The 21,335-nt window shown below is 36.9% G+C and overlaps 1 protein-coding gene across 1 annotated transcript in view; it reads right to left on the reverse strand.

Moving 5' to 3' along the window:
- DNAH7 (dynein axonemal heavy chain 7) overlaps positions 1–21,335 on the reverse strand; it is a 340,485-nt gene that overhangs the window by 72,252 nt on the left and 246,898 nt on the right. Inside the window, exons 48-51 of the mRNA XM_005573795.5 lie at positions 19,791–19,945; positions 8,312–8,502; positions 1,469–1,602; positions 396–731 (exon numbers count right to left, since the gene is read on the reverse strand). Of these exons, the coding sequence (XP_005573852.2) occupies positions 396–731; positions 1,469–1,602; positions 8,312–8,502; positions 19,791–19,945 (816 nt within the window). The remainder of the gene's footprint in view (positions 1–395; positions 732–1,468; positions 1,603–8,311; positions 8,503–19,790; positions 19,946–21,335) is intronic.

A 21,335-nucleotide genomic window follows, 5' to 3' on the forward strand; every position in this document is an offset into this window, starting at 1 on the left:
TTTACAGATGTGTATATTAAAATGTGAATTTGCAACTTTTAGAATGCCAGTTCGTACAGAATAGGAGTCATATTTTTAAAAAGTATTAACTACTCTTTCCATACTTCCATTCATAAATATATTTTGCAAATGAAAAATGAAGGTAAATGTTTTCTCTTTCTAGAATTACATTATAATCCTAGATCTCTGTAAACAGTTTCTTGGCAGACTGAATTTGGACACATCTGTTCAATTTCTAACCCTCGAATTTATTTCTGGTACAATGATTAATCAAGTTCATTTTAGGTAAGTGGCTGTAATGCTTGTACCATTCTGAGACAACAATGGAGGCCACAAATTACTCTCTAATTTCATGCATTAATTAGTTAATATTAATTAGTATTTCCTTTACATACCTTTTTGCCAAAATTTCTGATTTCTCTGAATTTTCAATAGACAGGATGAAAAGGTTAATAAACCAGGTCAGTGAATACTGGTACATGGGCTCAATGTTGGCTAAGTCAGCAAGAGAAAAAAACAGGATGGAAGAGTGGATGGCAATAGGACGATAGCCCATGCGGGTGGCATCAATCTTTTTCTCTGTCTCTTCGGCTACTTCCTGCTTCTGAGAAATCTCATTAGCCAAAGCCTTGGAGGAAGATAATATCTTAATAGCAGTTTCATCTTCTAATATATTGCCTTCCGAAGATGAAAGAACTTCTAAAATCTTGTCTTCTATTTCTTTTAACTGCCTGGAATAAAACACAATTTTCTTAGAAGAAAAAGAAATCATTTAAAATCATTTCACGTATATGTTCTTTTATAAGAAACAAAGAACTTGTAACCTAAAGAAATGCATCACTTTGTGACAAATATCTGTAATGGTGATGCCTTATAATTAATTTCCTATCTCGCAAAATGTCACAGAGATGGGCCTTTCTGCTCCAGTTCCCTTTTTAATGATCATTTATGGGCTAACTAGAGAGAAATACGGCAAGCCAATTTACTCTGCCATCAAGGATCGCAGTTCGGAGTGAACAGAAAGCAGCACTCTGTTTATTTTCTGAAATTTTACATGACTTATACAGCTTTACTCTTTCTACCTATGATATAGATGTTATGAGCAGAAAGTGGGATGCAACATATTCTATTCATTTATACCATGCTCCAGTAAAAACAGGTTACCTCAGTTACACAGTGACTACTAAAACTCTTGTGCTAAAACTTTGTGGAATATTTGAAAATACCCTGCCCTGACTTCTGGCAGGCCTTCTAGCTCTTCCAGTGCCTAAGAACTTGCATGTCAAAATATCCTCAGTAATGCAGTTTTCTAAATTAACATAGAGGTATAATTCCTCATATTTTCCTGTTACACTTTCGCTTGCAGTATTCCTAATAAATCTAACAAAAGAGATCTGTAAAATGTATTTTAATTCATTCTAGTGATCTCGAAACAAATAAGAATAGTTCTGTTTATGATATTTAAAACCTTTTGTTTTCAGCTCCTTGTAATATCAAGGCTTGCTTTTCTTCTTCAAGGTCTGGCCTTTCTCGTGCCACCACAATTCCCAGAAGCTGATCTTGCATTCCCTCTGGGGTTATCATGAAGTTTAATAATGTTACCTATAAATGAAAAAATATACAAAAATTATATCATTATTTCTGTTAAAAACGCCTCTGCTTTTATGTGTCAAGTTCTGACCTTAAAATAGACTTCATTTACTATATATGGTAGTACTTGTAAAGGTGTAATTTGTAGAGACTATGATTAACGACATAGGCAAACATGATTGTTGGATTTAAAACCCACTCAGTTTCTCATAGTCAGAAATCTAATAACTCAAAGAGTTTGTTTGGTGATCAACTTATTCTCATTTCAAACTAGTCCAATTTCTGAGAACTCTTTAACAGCAAAATTCATTAGAATCAAGTTGGAAGCTATCTTTCATTTCAGTTGATCAGAGCAGCCGTGGCATAATATATGGTTCAAAGCCTGGCTCTAGAATCATAATAGTTGGAGCAGCTGATTTACATTTTAAGGATTCTAGTGGTGTCAAAAGTAAAGGAAATCTTACAAAGTGAGATAAGAGAAAAGGGAACACTGTAATTATTTGTCATGGGTGAAGCATTTTTACAATCTGATAATCAGCCACTATTGTGAACTAAGGAATTTACATTTTCATGGTGTCCATCAAGACTGTCTGCTAACAACTGCTTCATCTGGGGACGTAATTGCTCTTACAGGCAGGTCTCTCTTCATTGCCCACATCTCTTGGTTCTTTCCCATAAACATGCAAACATGCTCAGGTTTCTTCTTTTAAAAAGCAAACAACAAACAAATCATTCTATTGCTCCCACAATCCTTTCCAGGTATGGAATAACCTCTCTTTGGGCTTTCACAATGACACTTATTGAAAATGTTATCTATATGTATTTTCTGCCTCCACTTCATTTCATAATACAGCCCTCCACAATCTGCTCCCTGCCCTGCCTCTGTACACCCATCCACACACACTGCAATAAACCATAGTAACTTCCTGGCTCTGGTCACCAATGAACCCATAAGTCAATAAACACTGTCTTGACGTTGGCTTCGTTTGAAATCCTCACCTTTTATTTTTTATTTTTTCATGTATACTATAGTCTACCTGACCTAATGTCTTGAATCACATCTATGTTTTTTTTTTAAGTCAGATGGCTCTTTATTTATCACTATGTATCACCAATTTTTTTAATTTTTAATTTTTGTGGATACATAATAGTTGTATATATTGCACCTATGCCTTAAGCATCACCTCCTACTACTCCCATTCACATGCCTTTCATTTTAGCTGCATAGAACTGATTGTGGAATCCCATACACATTGTCTATGAAGTGCCTCCATGTGCTTCAGTGTTTGCTCTACTTGGATGCCCTTCCCCTTGTTATCCACCAGATTAGCTCCTATTCATCTGTCAGTGTGCAGATCAAGTGTTAGCTCCTCTTGGACACTTTCCCAGACAATGTGTTCTACCCCAATCACCACCCCAGGCTACTTTCTGTACTTCCTCATAGGGGTCTTAACTCCTTATAGCACACATTACACTGTATGCAATCAAGGGCATACACAACTCTCTCCTAGACCAGAATGAAAGTAACTTTAGCACAGGGGTCGTCTCTTATTTGACTTCATGGTTTTATTGTTTGGCACAAAGTCATGCTCCCTACAAACTTATTGAATGAACAATCAGAATGCCCACATTCCCCGTTCATGGAGTTGCTCTTTGCTACTTCTATTTCCTAAAATTTTAGTCACTTGATGATTCTCCCCTAAGGCATTTTATATAAAATAATAGCTACCATGAGTCAGGCTCTATGATATAAAGAAGAGTAAGATACAGTCTGGTCCCTGCCCTCAAAAAGTTTTCATTGAGTTGAGCAAACAGAAGAACAAACAACATACAATGGGATAAGGACTCTGAGAGTGGTAAGCTTGCAACGCACGCTACAGGAGCACAGAGAGTACCCAACCCAGATGAGGGAGGCAAAGAGGGCTTCCCCCAAGCAAAGGACACCTGAGCTAAAACTTAAGAGTGATTGGCAGTTAGTCAAGAGATAGAAGAGGGCAACATTCTACACGGCAGAAGATTTCAACTTTGGATGCTGATTGGAATGTACTGCAAAATTTAAAAACCAGCAGCGTCTGGGTCTTGTGTCCAGAGAGTTTGGTTTAATTGGTCTAGAGTATGGCTTGAGTATTTGAAGTTTTAAAAGCTCTCCAGGTGATTTCAATGTTCAGCCAGGATTGAGAACAATTGCTCTTGGCAAACAAAACAGTATAGACAAAGCAGCAGAGAAAGGCAAAGCACGTTTAGAGGAATCCATTCTACCACTGGAGAGTGTGCAGGTAGGACCCAAGGAGCACTCTTCGTCTACTACCTGTAACTGAAGGCAAACATTTTCTACCACATGTGTCAGAATTCAATGTGTGCAGTCGGCAATATTAGAAATACTTGTTTTTTAACACAGGAACAGAAAACCAAACACCGCATGTTCTCACTCATAAGTGTGAGTTGAATAATGAGAACACATGGACACAGGGAGGGGGACATCACACACTGGGGCCTGTTGGGGGCTGTGAGGCAAGGGGAGGGAGAACGTTAGGACAAATACCTGATGTATGGGGGGTTTAAAACCTAGATGAGGAGTTGATAGGTACAGCAAACCACCGTAGCACATGTTTACCTGTGTAACAAACCTGCATGTTCTGCACATGTATCCCAGAACTTAAAGTAACATTTAAAAAAATAAAAAAGAAATACTTGTTTTTTACCCTTGAAAATTCTACAAAAATTTCACCAACTACCACAGATCATCAGAGGTGACTCTGTTTGCTCCTGATTTCCTCGTTTCCCTAATGAAAGGAGGTTCCTTAATAGGAAGTACTTTCCCAAACCCAGGTACCACCACCACATTCTATATGGTAGTGACAATTTTGTCCAAAACTTTTAAATACATTTCCGATCACGACCTAACCTAAATTGTAGCAGCTAAAAAAAGGCATTTTGGCATACCGAAATCTGAGGGTTTTTTAAAATTAGAATGTTAAGGCCGGGTGCGGTAGCTCAAGCCTGTAATCCCAGCACTTTGGGAAGCCGAGACGGGCGGATCACGAGGTCAGGAGATCGAGACCACCCTGGCTAACACGGTGAAACCCCGTCTCTACTAAAAAATACAAAAAACTAGCCGGGCGAGGTGGCGGGCGCCTGTAGTCCCAGCTACTCGGCAGGCTGAGGCAGGAGAATGGTGTAAACCTGAGAGGCGGAGCTTGCAGTGAGCTGCGACCTACTGCCTGGGTGACAGAGCGAGACTCCGTCTCAAAAAAAAAAAAAATTAGAATTTTAATTTGAATTTTAAAACACGTGAACTAGTAGAGAAGAAACAACTCCATGGACAAACTACCTACATGTAGCAGGTTATAATCAACCAAACCCAATATAGGCAGCTTATTCAAAAGACGTATTTGTGAAGCAAAAGTGTTGTTCTTGTTTTTATGTTTTATTCTTCTCAAGGCTCTGCTGGTCTATGAAGTACCTTATGTGGATTAGAAAAAGATGTCATCTGCATGCAGAATCAGCCCACACCAGGCCAATGCCTAGGCACCCTGGGGCTAGATCTCAGCCCTCTTCAACTCCACCTTGCTTTCATGTACAGACTGCACAACCCTAGAAGCAGTCATCACTCTCCCTCCTAAAGACAAGCAGTGTTTCCCAACTGGTGGGAAGCTTATTAAAAAAAAAAAAAAGAGTCAAAAATGTTATTTTTCTAATCTTAATGACTTTTTAAAGCACCTTTGGAGGTGTTGCCTGATTTATAAATTGTTTGCATTGCCAAGGCGCAAAGGTTTTCCTTTCTTACAAACTAAAAATACGTAATGGTGTTACTGAGGTTGCTGTTCTCTCTACTTTTCGTTTTTGTCTTTTCATCTGTTGTTTCCTGGTGGGCGGGTCTATGCATACCTACCCCTGACATCAGCAGAAGCTGAGGCTGAAGAAAGAGGCTGACACATCCAACGTCTTAGAAAGAAACATCTAATAGGGACTTAACAAACAGAAGCCTTGTCTGTGTCCTGGGTGGCAGCGAGACAAGTCGGTGGATCCCTGTGCCATTACCCACGAGACCCAGGGCTCGTATACCACAGGAGAAGTGATTTAGAAGGGATGTGTAGAATAATTGAAGGTTGTTTGACGGAAGGGCAGGACGCACGGTAAGTACCTGCTCTTACATGAGGCACAGTAGATAAACTGGAAATCTTAGACCTTTCCCAGAACAGGGGTAAATCAGAAGTCAACTTGGTGGATTAGCTTCCAAGATGGAGTTGCTTGAGCCTCCACATCTCCATATTCCCAGCTCCTGCTACTGGGTGGGAGATATCGTGTTTCCCTGCTTTTATTTATAAGAAAACACTTCCTCTGCAGGGACAGAGTAATTTTATTTTTGTAAGAAAATGTCCTACCTGTGGCCAATAAGTATAAAACAGCTTCTTGCAAAACCCCTAGGAAGGCGACTCCCTCCTTCCGCCCACACCTAGGCACCTCCTCAATGGGATATTATCTGGGTTAAACACTTTTCCCCAACGTGTCCCATGGCAGACCATGGAGGCCACTAACTACACACTACATGGATATAATCATAAATTTATATGAGATAAGCAATTTTTAAAACTCATTAAATGTTATGGAATTCTCCACTGCTTTGCCATTTATTCATGGAAAAAGGATAAAGCTTTCAAGATATTTTCCCTATTGGCATGAGAAACCAAGTCCACAAGTTACATTTGCTTTAATCCAAAAACCATAGGCACAGTGGTAGCAAAATGCATGTTTTACAACTTTCACTTCACTGTGTTCAGACACAAGGAGGTTTCCATTCATATTCCATTAATGTTGGGTCTTTTCACATCAAGACTTTTCAAATGAAGTCATCTGTTCTCAAATAAACATTTAAGACCATAAACTATGCTTTCATAATTTTATTTTCATTTAGACTCAAAAGGATTATACCAGCACGACACCATCACTTGGGTGCTTTTGAAAGCAAAAGGTACATAAAAGATCCTAAAAGTGGGATCCGGAGGAAGTATTATAATTTGTAAATGAAAGCAAGTAACTGCCTCACTACGTTTTCTAGTCCCTGTTTAATCAATCCCAGCAATTAAAAATAATAAAGCAATAAGACCCTCTAGGGATCTTAAGGGTTTTGATACTGAATCATAGGTCAGTTTCCTCCCCACAGCGCTTTATGACTCCTACCATAACCAGTTATTAGTGAACTAAGAATTGTTTATGTTATGTTCAATAGTTCCACATATTTTACTGAACAGTTAAAAACATTTTCCATGTCACTTACTTAAACATTTTTCTCTAACACAGCTCTGGGATTTTATCATTTCCTCTTTGCTTTCTTCTTTTTCACTTATATTTAAATGTTAAATAATATTGCTAATAAGTAACACTCTAACTATCTATTGGCTTTATTCTAAGCATTTTACACAGATTAATTTATTTAATTCACATCACTCTATGAGATAGATACTTTTATTATTCCCATTTGACAGATGAGAGAATTGAGGCACAGAGAGGTTAAATGAAATGTCCCCAATCACACACCTGGCAAGTAGCACCTGAATCTATGGCCTTAACTACTACTGCATATTCCCTTCCCTAGCGGGTAAATACATAGTAGGTATTTTAAAGTGTTTAAAGAATATTGGATTTTAATTAATTAAAAATAGCCAAGAATTTCCATATTTTAACATTCTGTTTTTAAAATTAAGCTCAAGGGTCACTCCATTTTCCCCTAGTCTTCCTGACATCCCTGAATGTCCACCCTAAGTATATCCTCAACTCTGAGCTCCCAGGACACACTGCAGCTCCGCCGTGTCTTCCTAGTCACACAATTTAGTCACTTTGCATATACATTATTTATAAGATAGACCTCTGGAGAGCAGGGATCATGTTTGTTCATCTTGGAGGGAATAAATTACACCATCTCGATCCTTTCTCTGCAGAGAGATGCCTATGTTAATTTAAATATTTCCAATAAAGGCAAGTATTTGAATTCACTACATAACTCTTGCCTCTCTATATAACTTTCAAAATCTAAATAAGCATTTCTTAATGTCTTCTCCTGCTTGCTTCTGTAAATGAAAGCAATCCTTCACTCACTCACTCACTCCACAAACATTTAATGAATGCCAACCAAGGCTAAGAAGTAGGACTAAAAACAGAATAAGTTGTAGCCCATAAACCTAGGAGCTCAGTTGCAGATCAACATCTCAGGACATTTTAGTCACTGACTAAAACTTAAAGCTAAATTTACTCTTTAAAGGAAATTTTAGTATTCTAAAAGAACAGTGATTGAAAACAGTTCTTCTAAGTAATTACATAAAATCAGATAGCAGCAACCTTAGTCTGAGAAAGAAAAATGGAGTTCTGTTTCTGAATTTCAATTTCAATAATTAGCATATTATCATTTATTACAAAGAAAGAATGTGGGTATATGTCTTCTATTTTTAACAACGAAAATCTAAGAATCATATCCATTGTAGAAATTTGATTCTGATGACTTTTTTTTTTTTTTTTTTCTCACAGCATACTGAAGGTTCCTTTATTACTTACATGTACTCACCAAAGCAACATTTGGAAATTATTATAGCAATAATTTCAGGAAACGCCAAAATAAGGCAAAATCCATTTTTCTTAGGAAGACTTGTTCTTCTTATGATTCAGGAGGAATATATAGTCACTAATTACAAAATCTGATAAAGAAATATTCATTTCATATACTGGCCTTTACTGATGTTTCAGGAAGATAATGAGGATTTCTTAACTTGGTAGTAATATAGAAGCGGAAGTCAGGTGCATATTCAATTGTGGAGTCCCCAAGCCGGATACAGGTACTCCCACCCTGCTTAAAGGTTTGTTTTAGTAGAAGAGGTTCCAAAATAGGATCTAGTTCTTCGCCAACATTTTCTAGCAACACTGGAGTAAAATCAGAAAAGATTTCATGTTATTTTAAATATTGACTATAAACATTCAACCCTCCAAGTGCTTTCAGCCTTATAGATAAATTCTGTTCCTAGATACCTACAAAATTATTTGTGTCTTCTGAAAAGTATAAAGACATAATGCCATAAAAATAGCTACATTCTGTGGGAAGGACTTAAGTGGTGGGTCTACCTAGTCATCCTGCCTTCTTCCTTTCTCCTGAGTCATAGTCCTGCCAGGTGCACGCTGCCTGCCCTGGGGTTCACTAGGTGTCCAGGTATTATGGCAGTAAAGTTTATCCATCTGAGACACCAGAGAAAAGGCATTTCCAGTTGTAGTTATTTAAACTGTTACTGTATTTTTAATTATTAAAAATGCTTATTGTAGAACATCTGCAAAGTACAGGAAGGAAGGTATAAATAAGAAATGGAAAACTGCTCCTAATTAGATTTGCTTAATTACTGTCTCTACTTCTCCCTAATATTTTAATAATTGACTCATACAGCATATAGACTGATAGAAAAATGACACGAAGGCCAGGCACGGTAGCTCATGCCTGTAATTCCAGCACTTTGAGAGGATTGCTTGAGTCCAGGAGTTCAAGACCAGCCTAGGCAACATGGCAAGATCCTGTCTACAAAGTCTCTACAAAGAAAATACAAGAATTAACCAGGTGGCAGCTACTTGGGAGGCTGAGCTGGAAGGATTGTATGAGCCTGGGAGGTCAAGGCTGCAGTTAGCCATAATCAAGCTATTGCCCTCCAGCTTGGGCCACAGAGCAATATCCTGTCTCAAACATAAAAAAGGAAAAAAAGAAAAATGACACAAATTACACATAGTATAACTCTTGAATATAAAACTATTATCTCTAGTGTTATTTATCTTTCTCCATACACAGTTGAGACTAAACATATTGAATTTTGCATCCTAATTATTTTTTTTGACTTACAGCATAAATGTTTTGCTATGTTATTGAAAACTCTAATAAGCATGCTTGTAATTACTGCATAATAGTGTATCATATTAGTGTTCTCTTTTTTAAACCAGTGTTCTATTATTAGATATTTGGATTGTTTCTTGTTCTGAATATTATAACAAGCACTGTGTTAAAAGAACTACATTTCAGAATATTTTCCTCTGATACCATTCTAGAACGGGAATCCCTGGATTAAAGATCAGTGACATTGTTAAGGCTATTGATATCTTTGCTGAGTTAAAGTCTTACATTTTGGTGTATGGGGTGCTATCATAGCCAAATTTGGATGATGGCATTTTGTAGACGTCCCTCAAGGGATGGGTGTGCAATCTGGAGGGGAAGAAATGGGCTCAGGGTGCTGGGGTGACAGGTATTTGGATCTCAATTGCCATGAAAATGCAGACATATTTTCTCCTTCCCACAGGCTACTCCTGGCTAAATGAATTCCTAAAATTGTCTTCTTGGTGATTTGCTCCGTTGCTGAGATCTCAGCCAAGGCAGGCATGTCAGGTTATTCTTAAACTCATTTTTATTTTCTACTTGCATAAAAGGATTATTTTTCATTGTTAAATAATATGAATGCATCATAATGTATTAAATGTTAATTTTCTATTGTTTAGATTGCTTCTACTTTTACACTATTATTAATAATGCCACAGTGAACATCTTTAGGAATAAACATTTGTGTTCATCTCTAATTATTTAATCAGGCTGGAGCCCTAGAAGTAGAATTAATGGTCAACAGTTATGAACATTTTAAAAGCTATTTGTATTCCAAGTTACTTTCCTGAAAAGCTGTAGAGATTTCAGAGTTGCAATGAGCACTCATTGTGTCATTTGTTTTTAAACCTATTTTTACAAAATATCACTGTATTTACAAATGCTGGACACCATGCTGGCATTGTATTTTCTTGTCATCCTCATAACTTCAAAAAGCATGTTTTGCAGATGAAATAGGACAGGCAATCAAAAATAAATTTTTCAGTTAAATCAGCTAGTAAATGACAAAGCAAAGCAGGGACTTGAAACTGGCTATCTGACTCCTTTGTCACTCTCTTAACCACTATACCATACTGTCAGCATTCAATAATATATTTGTGACTTTTTTTATTGATAGGTAAAAAATACTGTTAAATTTGTATTTTTGGCAGGGTGTTTTTAGCTGTTCTTTGGCTAACTATATTTTTTTTCTGGAAACTGTATACTAACATACTTGACCTTTTTTTCATTGTAGGATATATTATTTACAATTGGGTTCAGTGACAAGCATCAGAAAACCCAAAATGATAGCAATGACAACAAGGAGAAATTTATGTCTCATATACAGGAGAGCACAAGATAGTCAGCTCAAAGCTGAAAGGAGGTTGTATCTAAATAGTGAGGGATTCAAGATCCTGCCATCTTGCACCTTTACTATTCTTGGCACATGGCTTTGATCTCTTTGGCTGATACGGCCTTTTAAACCACATCCACATTCCAACCATCAGAAAAAAAAAAGAAGAAATATCCTTTCAGGGTGTTTCCTGGGAGTCACAAATGGCACTTCCACGCTCATCTTTTTGGCCAGAATACGGTAATTTGACCAAACCCAACCACAGTCATATGGCCATATATAACCACAACAGAGGTTAGGAATTAAGTTCTTTAGTCTGGATGCAATGTTCTCCTGTAACACAGGGGTGCTGATACTAAAGACAAAGGTGAGTGGACGGCAGGAACAATCAGCACTCATTGCCACATGTGCTACTTTAAAAACTTTATCTGTATTTTAAAACACTGTTTTAGCAAATATTTCCCCCAGTTTTCAACTTGTTCTTATTTATTTATTTATTTGAGATGGGGTCTCACTGTGTTGCCCAGGCTGGAGTGCAGTGTGGCACAATCTCAGCTCACTGCAACCTCTACCAGGCCATCTTCCCACCTCAGCCTCCTGGGTAGCAGGGACTACAGGTGGGTACCATCACACCCAGATAATGTTTTGTATTTTTGGTAAAGATAGGGCTTCACCATGTGGCCCAGGCTGGTCTTAAACTCGTGAACTCAATCAATCTGCCTACCTCAGCATCCCAAAGTGCTGGGATTACAGGTGTGAACTATTGCCCCCAGCCTATTTTATTTTATTTTTTTGAGACAGGGTCTAGCTGTGTCTCCCAGGCTGGAGTGTAGTGGTATGATCACAGTTCACTGTAGCCTCAACCTCCAGGCTCAGGCAGTCCTCCCACCTCAACCTCGCATAGCTGGAACTGCAGGCATGCACCACCAGGCCCAGCTAATTTTTTTTTTAAAGATGGGGTCTTGCTATGTTGCCCAGACTGGTCTCAAACTCCTGGGCTCAACCAGTCCTCCCACCTCAGACTCTCAAAGTGCTAGGATTACAGGCATGAGCCACTGTACCTGACCTTCCACTTGCTTTTAAATTTGCTTATATTTCTTCTTATAATTTAAGTTTTTGTTGTAGAAATTTTCAAGCCTTTCTCAAAATAAAGAGAATGGTATATAATTGGTACCTGATATACCTACCAATCACCCTGCTTTAAGCCTTGTAAATTTGGCCAGTCTAGTTTCATCCATTCCTTATCTAACCTGGATTATTTATAAACAAATCCTAGACATCATAAAACTTCAGCTGCAAGAATCTCTTGAAGCTAAGAACTGTTTAAAAATTGATACACCTTAAAAATTTAATAATTCACAGTTTTGTCAAATATCAAGGCAGAAAACATAATTCCCCATTGTCTTAAGGTATTTGGCTTATACTGTTATGGCTTAAATTAAGATACAAATAAATTTCATAGGTTGAAACTTTTTCTTTTCAAATATTTTTTCCAGGACGGGCGTGGTGGCTCACACCTGTAATTCCAGCATTTTGGGAGGCCGAGGTGGGTGGATCACAAGGTCAGGAGATCGAGACCATCCTGGCTAACATGGTGAAACCCCATCTCTACTAAAAATACAAAAAAATTAGTTGGGTGTGGTGGTGGGTTGCTCTAGTCCCAGCTACTCGGAAGGCTAAGGCAGGAGAACGGCATGAACCCAGGAGGTGGAGCTTGCAGTGAGCTGAGATCGTGCCACTGCACTCCAGCCTGGGTGGCAGATACATACAAAATATATATATATAATATATTTATATATATTTATACATATAATATAAAAAATACATATAAATATATACTATATATATAAACATATATATAAACATATATAATATATATAACATATATACAAATATATATATAACATATATTTTTTTCCATTGTATATTTGCTTAGGACGTCCTTTCCCATCAAAGGACTATGTTTCCTTTTAGCATTTGTCTTCTTTTTTCTTTCATATTTAATTTTTAAACTCATCTGGAACATATTTTGATGTGAAGTGAAACTCTGACCTAAAATGTTTTTCCACAAAGCCAATTTTCCTAATACTACTTGCTGGTGTGTTGTATCATTTTTCTGTTGGTTTATAATGCTTAATTTATAGTGCATCAAAGGCTTACATATATTAGGGTTCATTCCAGAGCTTATTCCAGTTAATTCGAAACTTACTCTTCTGAATGTTTTGTGGCTCATTACTCTTTTTTCTTCTAGGTTAAGTATTATTTTCTAAACATTTATTTCTGAAAGTTTACATCTTGCCGGGCGCGGTGGCTCACGCCTGTAATCCCAGCACTTTGGGAGGCCGAGGCGGGCGGATCACAAGGTCAGGAGATCGAGACCACGGTGAAACCCCGTCTCTACTAAAAATACAAAAAAAATTAGCCGGACGCGGTTGTGGGCGCCTGTAGTCCCAGTTACTCGGGAGGCTGAGGCAGGAGAATGGCGTGAACCCGGGAGGCGGAGCTTGCAGTGAGCCGAGATCGCGCCACTGCACTCCAGCCTGGGCAACAGAGCGAGACTCCGTCTCAAAAAAAAAAAAAAAAAGAAAGTTTACATCTTTACACTTTCAGTTTTCCCGTCAGAGAAAAAGAGCTGTCGTACTAAAGCCTTCTCTTGTTTTTCTGAAAAGTTTTGTCTTTTTCTCACTTTTTATTGTTAAAATTACTCTAGGTTTTTATTTTGTTGTTTTGTTTTGCTTTGTTTCTATTCACTGGTTGACTATAATAACTACCCACCTATTTTGGTTCTCAGTTGTTACTGATTTAATATTCTTTTTGGAATATATCTATTCCACTGAATTTTTAAATCCTGATACCTTTCAGTTAATTATCTTTAGTTGTCTAGATGAGGTATATTGTTTATAAATATGATAATGATAATTTTGTTTCTTTTTTTTGTTTTTGTTCAATATATCTGGCCCTACTGAATCAATTGTTTCTTCCTTTAAATGTTATAGCAGCTTCATTGTTTCTTGTTTTATTGAATTGAAAACAACTTTCCTAACAATGTTAAACAATAAAAGTGATAGCAGATATCAATTTTTCATTTTCACTCTTACATGATCATATTTTTAAAATCTAATTTGCTCAACCATTTTAAATCAAAATTCTGTTTAAGAAAGATAATGTTTCAGTTTTGCTTACTGCCTCAACATTTATCAATATTAATTTTTTGCATAAAATCTGATATTTAATGTTGGCTAAAAATAACTATATATTTTCATCCCCTACTCACCCTAACATTTTTCCTAGTTTGAAATGTAATTAAGAGTGTCTATATTAATATATGCAAGTATAATTTTTGAAGCTAAAATATACATTATGAAACTTAAATATTACAGACTTGAACATTTATTGTCTTATTGCTAGAATCAAGTCTTAATCCTGTTAGGAAGGATATTTGTAGTGTCTTGATTTCAAAGAAATATATCCTTAGTACTGAATGTTTATTATATTATACATCTCACTGGAAAATTAAAAGCATTTTAAATTTAAAAAGAGAAAAAAATGTATAGGTACGTGAATTACCCAGAATGCTCTCTTTAATTTCTCCATTTTATTTTGACTTCTTTAACTTTTAATTAGATCAAAATATATACCATGTTGAAATTATAGGAGCAAATTCAAGAGACAGACTTCTCTTCATGTTTCTATCATCAAGATAAACAATTTGCTGGTTTATGTTAAAACCTCATTTCTCATTCTCAAGTGCCAGACATTACAGTATCTGCAAAGCTTATGGGAAACCAAGACTACCAAGACTAGGAATCCAAGCACACAGCCACTAATATTTTTGAGTAAGGCAGATCATCATCTCACTCAAAACAAACAGTTATCTTTAGCAACAGAAACATAATAAGAATTAAATGTTCTTTTCAAATTTCTCTTGCATGTAGGACATTAAATAATGTCGATTTTTTAGTTATGAATTATCTACATTATCCCATGTGAGACCTCAAATTAACAGAAAAAATTCTTCTTCTACAACTTATGTTCAACTCTGTAGAATATTTTATCAAAAGAAGACTCAACAATTACTGAGCACCTATCAGGTCCCCTTAAACAGCTTGTAGTAGAGAAACAAACGGTTATGCACACAAAATAAAGGCAATCATGGAAATTCATGAAAGTTTCAGTGTTGGTACTTCATTGGAGGGGTCGAGATGTCACAGAAAAAGAAGTATTTGAGCTGTATCTTAAAGGACGGAAATTAAAGGAATCCACCAGATAGATGGAAGAGCAAAAACAAGCTAAGAGACTGAAACGATGCCATGTTGTTTTAATACTGGCTGCTCCCAAGTACCCTGCACTCCCATCTTCTAATCCTCATTTTGTCTGTAATCTCTTTCTGCCCCTTTAACCTATAAGCTTCATGAAAGTAAAGACTGAGTCTGTCTTGTTCATGATGTTTTTAGTACTTACCACACTACCTGGTACATGGTAGTTGTAAAATAAATGTTAATTAAATGAATGAATGGACAAATAAATGAGCAAATGAAAGAAACATTAAACCAGAGGTAGTTTTGTATCCCTGGTTTATTATACACAAGGGGGAAAGACAGTAAAGTGCTGGGAGATAAGAAAAGTAAGGAAGGCTCAGATATGATAAATTCTGCTGTCGATATAAAGGTTTTTTTTGTTTGTTTGTTTTGTTTTGTTTTGTTTACAGATTCAATGGAAAGTCATTAAAATATCTTCTCTACAAATTGATTTCTTTATCAGCAATCTTTGTATGATTAGTATTTTATGCACACCTTATCCATGGGTATAGCTAATACAGATGTACCTTTATCTTCTAGAACGCTGGCTTTCAAACTTTTTTTTTTTTTTAAGAAGCAGAATACTTCTTTTCAAAGAGGATCTTATCATAAACTGCAACATAAAAAAGAAATGTGAGACCTGCTCTGGTTGAAGTAGAGGCAGGTAGTTGAAGCAGACAGCTGAAGCAGGCAAAAACTTCTGCCTGCTCAACCCAGGCCGCCTGAGAGGGACAATAGATCAAAAGCCACTGTCCCTGAAGAGGCCAATATTTAAAGATAACTCCTTAAATGGAAGAGTCTTTATGTCGTCAATGTATAACAGTAACCAATTCTTTTACTTGATGGTTAAATATAGAAATAGCTTTAGAATCTGACATCTATCTCTCCTTCCATTAAGAGATTAAAACTTTTCACTCTTCTCTGATGACTAACCTTAGAAAGCATTGTAAATAATCATTTAAAAAGTATTTTATTCCAAAAAGTAGGTTAAATCAACTGAAAGAAAATCTTGCTTGTGTAACACAGTAAGCACCAGACACAGGCAGAAGACTTAGGGACTAGTTTCAGCACTCCTCTTAACTGGCTTAATTAGTATATAGTATGGTGATATGATACACACATAAATAGAAAGGGGACATCCATCACTAACCCTTACTGGGACCAGTCTAGTTAAGGGGTAGTTAATTACCTTGATTAAGCCATTTAATTAACATTCTCTAATACCTCACTTAACTTGTCAATAAAATGAAGTGGCTGGAATTACCCCTGGATTTCCTTTTTTAAAATTATTGTTGTTATTATTTTATTATAAGTTCTAGGGTACATGTGCACAACGTGCAGGTTTGTTACATATGTATACATGTGCCATGTTGGTGTGCTGCACCCATTAACTCGTCATTTACATTAGGTATATCTGCTAATGCTATCCCTCCCCCCTCCCCCCATCCAACAACAGGCCCCAGTGTGTGATGTTCCCCTTCCTGGGTCCAAGTGTTCTCATTGTTCAATTCCCACCTATGAGTGAGAACATGTGGTGTTTGGTTTTTTGTCCTTGCTATAGTTTGCTGAGAATGATGGTTTCCAGCTTCATCCATGTCCCTACAAAGGACATGAACTCATCCCTTTTTATGGCTGCATAATATTCCATGGTGTATATGTGCCACATTTTCTTAATCCAGTCTATCATTGATGGACATTTGGGTTGGTTCCAAGTCTTTGCTATTGTGAATAGTGCTGCAATAAACATACGTGTGCATGTGTCTTTATAGTAGCATGATTTATAATCCTTTGGGTATATACCCAGTAAGGGGATGGCTGGGTCAAATGGTATTTCTAGTTCAAGATCCTTGAGGAATCGCCACACTGTCTTCCACAATGGTTGAACTAGTTTACAGTCCCACCAATGGTGTAAAAGTGTTCTATTTCTCCACATCCTCTCCAGCACCTGTTGTTTCCTGACTTTTTAATGATCACCATTCTAACTGCTGTGAGATGATGGTATCTCATTTACCACTGGATTTCAAACTTTTCTGGCCACAACTCAAAGTAGGAAATACATTTTAAATATTGACTAAGTACATATATATGCATATAAAATTTAAACAAAAAATTTCATGACATAATGCTTACCTTTATACTATGCCTTGCAGCCTACTATATTCTATTCCTTCCTATTGCATCTTATTAACAAAATATTGGTGATGACCCACTAAATTGGTTATCTCTCCCATGGTTGTGACCCATACTTTGGAAAACACTAAACTGATAATCTCTATGGCCCTTTTGGGTCTAAAATTATGGAATTCTAACATCAAGATTTGTGACTGACATCACAGAAATCTCCAGAATGTCAAGCATATGGTAGATGCTCAATTATCATAATTGTCTTTTACAGTGACAAGGAAATTATTTGAATATTTAAATTAACCTAAGTAATTTTAATTACTTAATGTTTTGGGTTTTTTTTTCTTTCTTTCTTTTTTTTTTTTTGAGACAGGATCTCACTCTGTTGCCCAGGTTGGAGTGCAGTAGTGCTATCATAGCTCACTGCAGCCTTGACCTCTTGGGCTTAAGTGATTATCCCACCTCAGCCTCCTGAGTAGCTGGGACCACAGGCACATAGCACCACGCCCAGCTAATATTTGTATTTTTTGTAAAGATAGGTCTCACTATGTTGCCCAAGTTAGCCTCAAACTCCTGGGTTCAAGTAATCCTCCCATCTCAGCCTCCTAAAGTGCTGAGACTACAGGCATGAGCTACTGTGTCCAGCCTACTTAAAATATTTAAGGTGCCAGTTCCTTCAAGACATCTTCCCCGATTCCTCTGAATTTCTACAGTACATCATCTGTGCCTTTCTTATTATATCATACTAAAATATGATACACGTAAATCATACAGTAAATGTTCAACAAAAAACATAAATTGATCAACAGACACTGCCGTTAAGTATCCAACATACATAATTTATTTCTTCTTCATTCTATATGGTTAAAATATAGATGGGGAAACTGAGTCTCAGGAAGGTCACTGAAGCAAACACTGAGTGACAGAGGCAAGTACTCTGAATCCAAGGCCAGTTCCCTACCCATTAACTACATTGATCCCAATAAGAATTAGTGATAACCACTTTCTAATTTTATTACAGTGATGCGCGCACACACACACACACATATATATCTGATCTCACTGTTAAACAGGCAAAATATTTAGTAGTAGAGATCATGTTCCCCTCTTCTATGTAACTCCTATATTACATTCTATATGCTAAGAACACCAAATGAATGAAATACCATGTGTGCATGTGTCTATGTGTCTATTACATAAACACAAAATTTCATAGGTAGACTTAGACTGTCTTCATTTCATACTTATTCTAATAGAGCCTTAAACTATAATTAATATTTTAAAATGAACTCCCTCTTAATATGCACAAATAAGGTGTCCATAAGACTACCTGGAATATTTATTATGATTCTTTTATATTATATTATGTCTAATAACAAGTGAGACTTGCTGCACCATCCCAGAGCTAAATAGATTGTAGTTTCCTAAGTGTTTACCTTTATTTGGTCATATAGTCAAAATTTGATGGGCTACATGAATTTAAAGCATGACTAATAACCCCAATTTACTAAAATCAGTTTTCTGTTTTTTTTGCTTTGATAAATGTGACATCTGCATGAGGGTTGTATTGAAAAATCTTTGTCATGTTTATAATCTCTCTATTTTAGATGGCAGATAATAACCAAGCACATAAAATCTGTACTCTCCTCTCTGCCACTTCTTTTTTCGTTTTGTTTTGAGATGGAGTCTCACTCTGTTGCCCAGGCTGGAGTGCAGTGGCACTCTCTTGGCTCACTGCAACCACCACCTCCCAGGTTCAAGCGATTCTCCTGCCTTAGCTTCCTGAGTAGCTGGGATTACAGGCATCCGCCAGCATGCCTGGCTAATGTTTGTGTTTTTAGTAAAAACAGGGTTTCACCATGTTGGCCAGGCTGGTCTTGAACTCCTGACCTCAGGTGATCCACCCGCCTCAGCCTCCCAAAGTGCTGGGATTACAGGTGTGAGCCGTGACCCGTCTCGCCTCTCTGCCACTTCTATAGGGTAAGTTGAGAGAGGAATGCATAAATAACTGAACTAGTGTTGTGTTAAAATACTATTGGCGTATATCAAGTGGCCCTTTTAAATGCAGAATTGGAGACATAATGAGAACTAAAGGGAAACAACAGACAAAAATTAAAACAGTTAAATTAGGGGAAGCATCACAAATGAATCTTGAGACAAAGAAAATCTCCTAACCTTCTGGGAGGTTTATAATCTTTAAAATTCTCATTTGATTAATTATCATTAAATAATGAAAAATGTTAACCAAGTCGCTGTTTAAGATGAGTCTGGGCCAGGCGTGGTGGCTAATGCCTTTAATCCCAATGCTTTAGGAGGCCAAGGAAGGCAGTTCGCTTGAGCCCAGGAGTTTGAGACCAGCCTAGGCAACATGGCAAAACCCCATCTCTACAAAAAATAAAAAAATTAGCCAGGTGTAGGGGCGGGTGCCTGTACTCTCAGCTACTTGGTAGGCTTAGGTGGGAGGATCGCTTGAAACAATCTATATAGTTTTGGGTTAATTGTTCCCTCCCCAGGCAGTTCTGTAATGTGTCTTAGTTATTCAACTACATACCAGGAGTACCAAACTGGATGCAATTTTCCAGAGTCCTGACATAGTCTGGTTCACTAAGTTTAATCACATAAAGACTATTGGCTTTTTCCATGTTCTTGATCCATTTATTAGCCTGACCTTGAGGATCTATCATCAGAGGCCACCTTCTTGCATTCCTGAAAAGGAGGAGAAAGATGATGCTGGTCAAGCCATGATTTGTTTTTACACTATTTAATCATGTTCACATCACAGGTCACTTTTTAAAAGTTTGCCCTTTATTGTAATATTTTACTTTTTAACTTATGAGAAACTATGTTCTTAAAACAGAGACATGTAGATTGAGTGGGTTACCTGAATGGCAACTACAGAAACCATCCTGCAAAGTTAATACAAGTTATTATACTCTTTTTGGAAAATTACAATTTCTAAATGTTAAATTACACTTTTGAAAATATTTGCTGTTCTTGCTAATTATGTCACAGTGACAACCATCAAGAGGACTGTGTTGGAAATAAGGAAACTCCAGCTCTTCACTAAGCCCTCCCATTAATGAATCATGTGACCTTGGGTAAGTCACTTTGCTTCCTTAGTTTCCACCTGCTATCATTTGTACAATAGGGAAAGAGGTTTGGAATATTATATCTCAAAATCTAGACCATTAAAGAAATAACGGCCTAACAAAAAGGTAAAAAGCATAATTTTATATCATCTAAACTTCATAATATCCAGGGACACTTAAGTGTTAACACAATTGTTGACCCAATCTTGGTTTCAAACACTTGTGTATTTAGTGTCATATATGTAGTTCATTACGTATTTGCTTTACGATAAGAACAAGGGCAATACCCCAGAACCCAGTTTATTTTCCAGAGTGTAGTGAACAGATGAGTTCATCAGTATCTACCATTACCATATGATATCCAACCACATAGCTTTCTACCTTGTGTGAAATGTAATTGGCAATAAAATCAGTATTCTTTTTCTTTCTCTTAGAAGTTTCAATCAACACAAGCTATAATCCTGACCAGTTTTCTAAAGATACTGCCACGCCCTTCAAAAGTGAGCACAGCATGGGAAGTATGACATTTCAATGAAATCAAGTGAAAAAACAAAAAACGAAAGTGAGCAGAGCAAATTCATTTAGGGCATTAGAACAGCAATAGGAGAAAATAAAAGATGACTGAGGCAAAAAAATTGAAAAAAAAAAAAGGTAGGGGGGTAAAACAGGGTAACATATTAAATTCACTCTCATTATAACATGAAATTGGAACATCAATGGATAACTTGTCCCCCAAAATAAAAGAACATATTTTTATCAGTTATTAGTTAGAGCTTGGTATAAATTAACATGTAGCTTAGGCCGGGCTTGGTAGCTCACACCTGTAATACCAGCACTTTGGGAGGCCGAGGCGGGAGGATCACAAGATCAGGAGATCGAGACGATCCTGACCAACATGGTGAAACTCCGTCTCTACTAAAAATACAAAGATTAGCTGGGTGTGGTGGTGCGTGCCTGTAATCCCAGCTACTCAGGAGGCTCAGGCAGGAGAATCGCTTGAACCAGGG

Source organism: Macaca fascicularis, chromosome 12 (assembly GCF_037993035.2).
Source record: "Macaca fascicularis isolate 582-1 chromosome 12, T2T-MFA8v1.1".
NCBI lineage: Eukaryota > Metazoa > Chordata > Mammalia > Primates > Cercopithecidae > Macaca > Macaca fascicularis.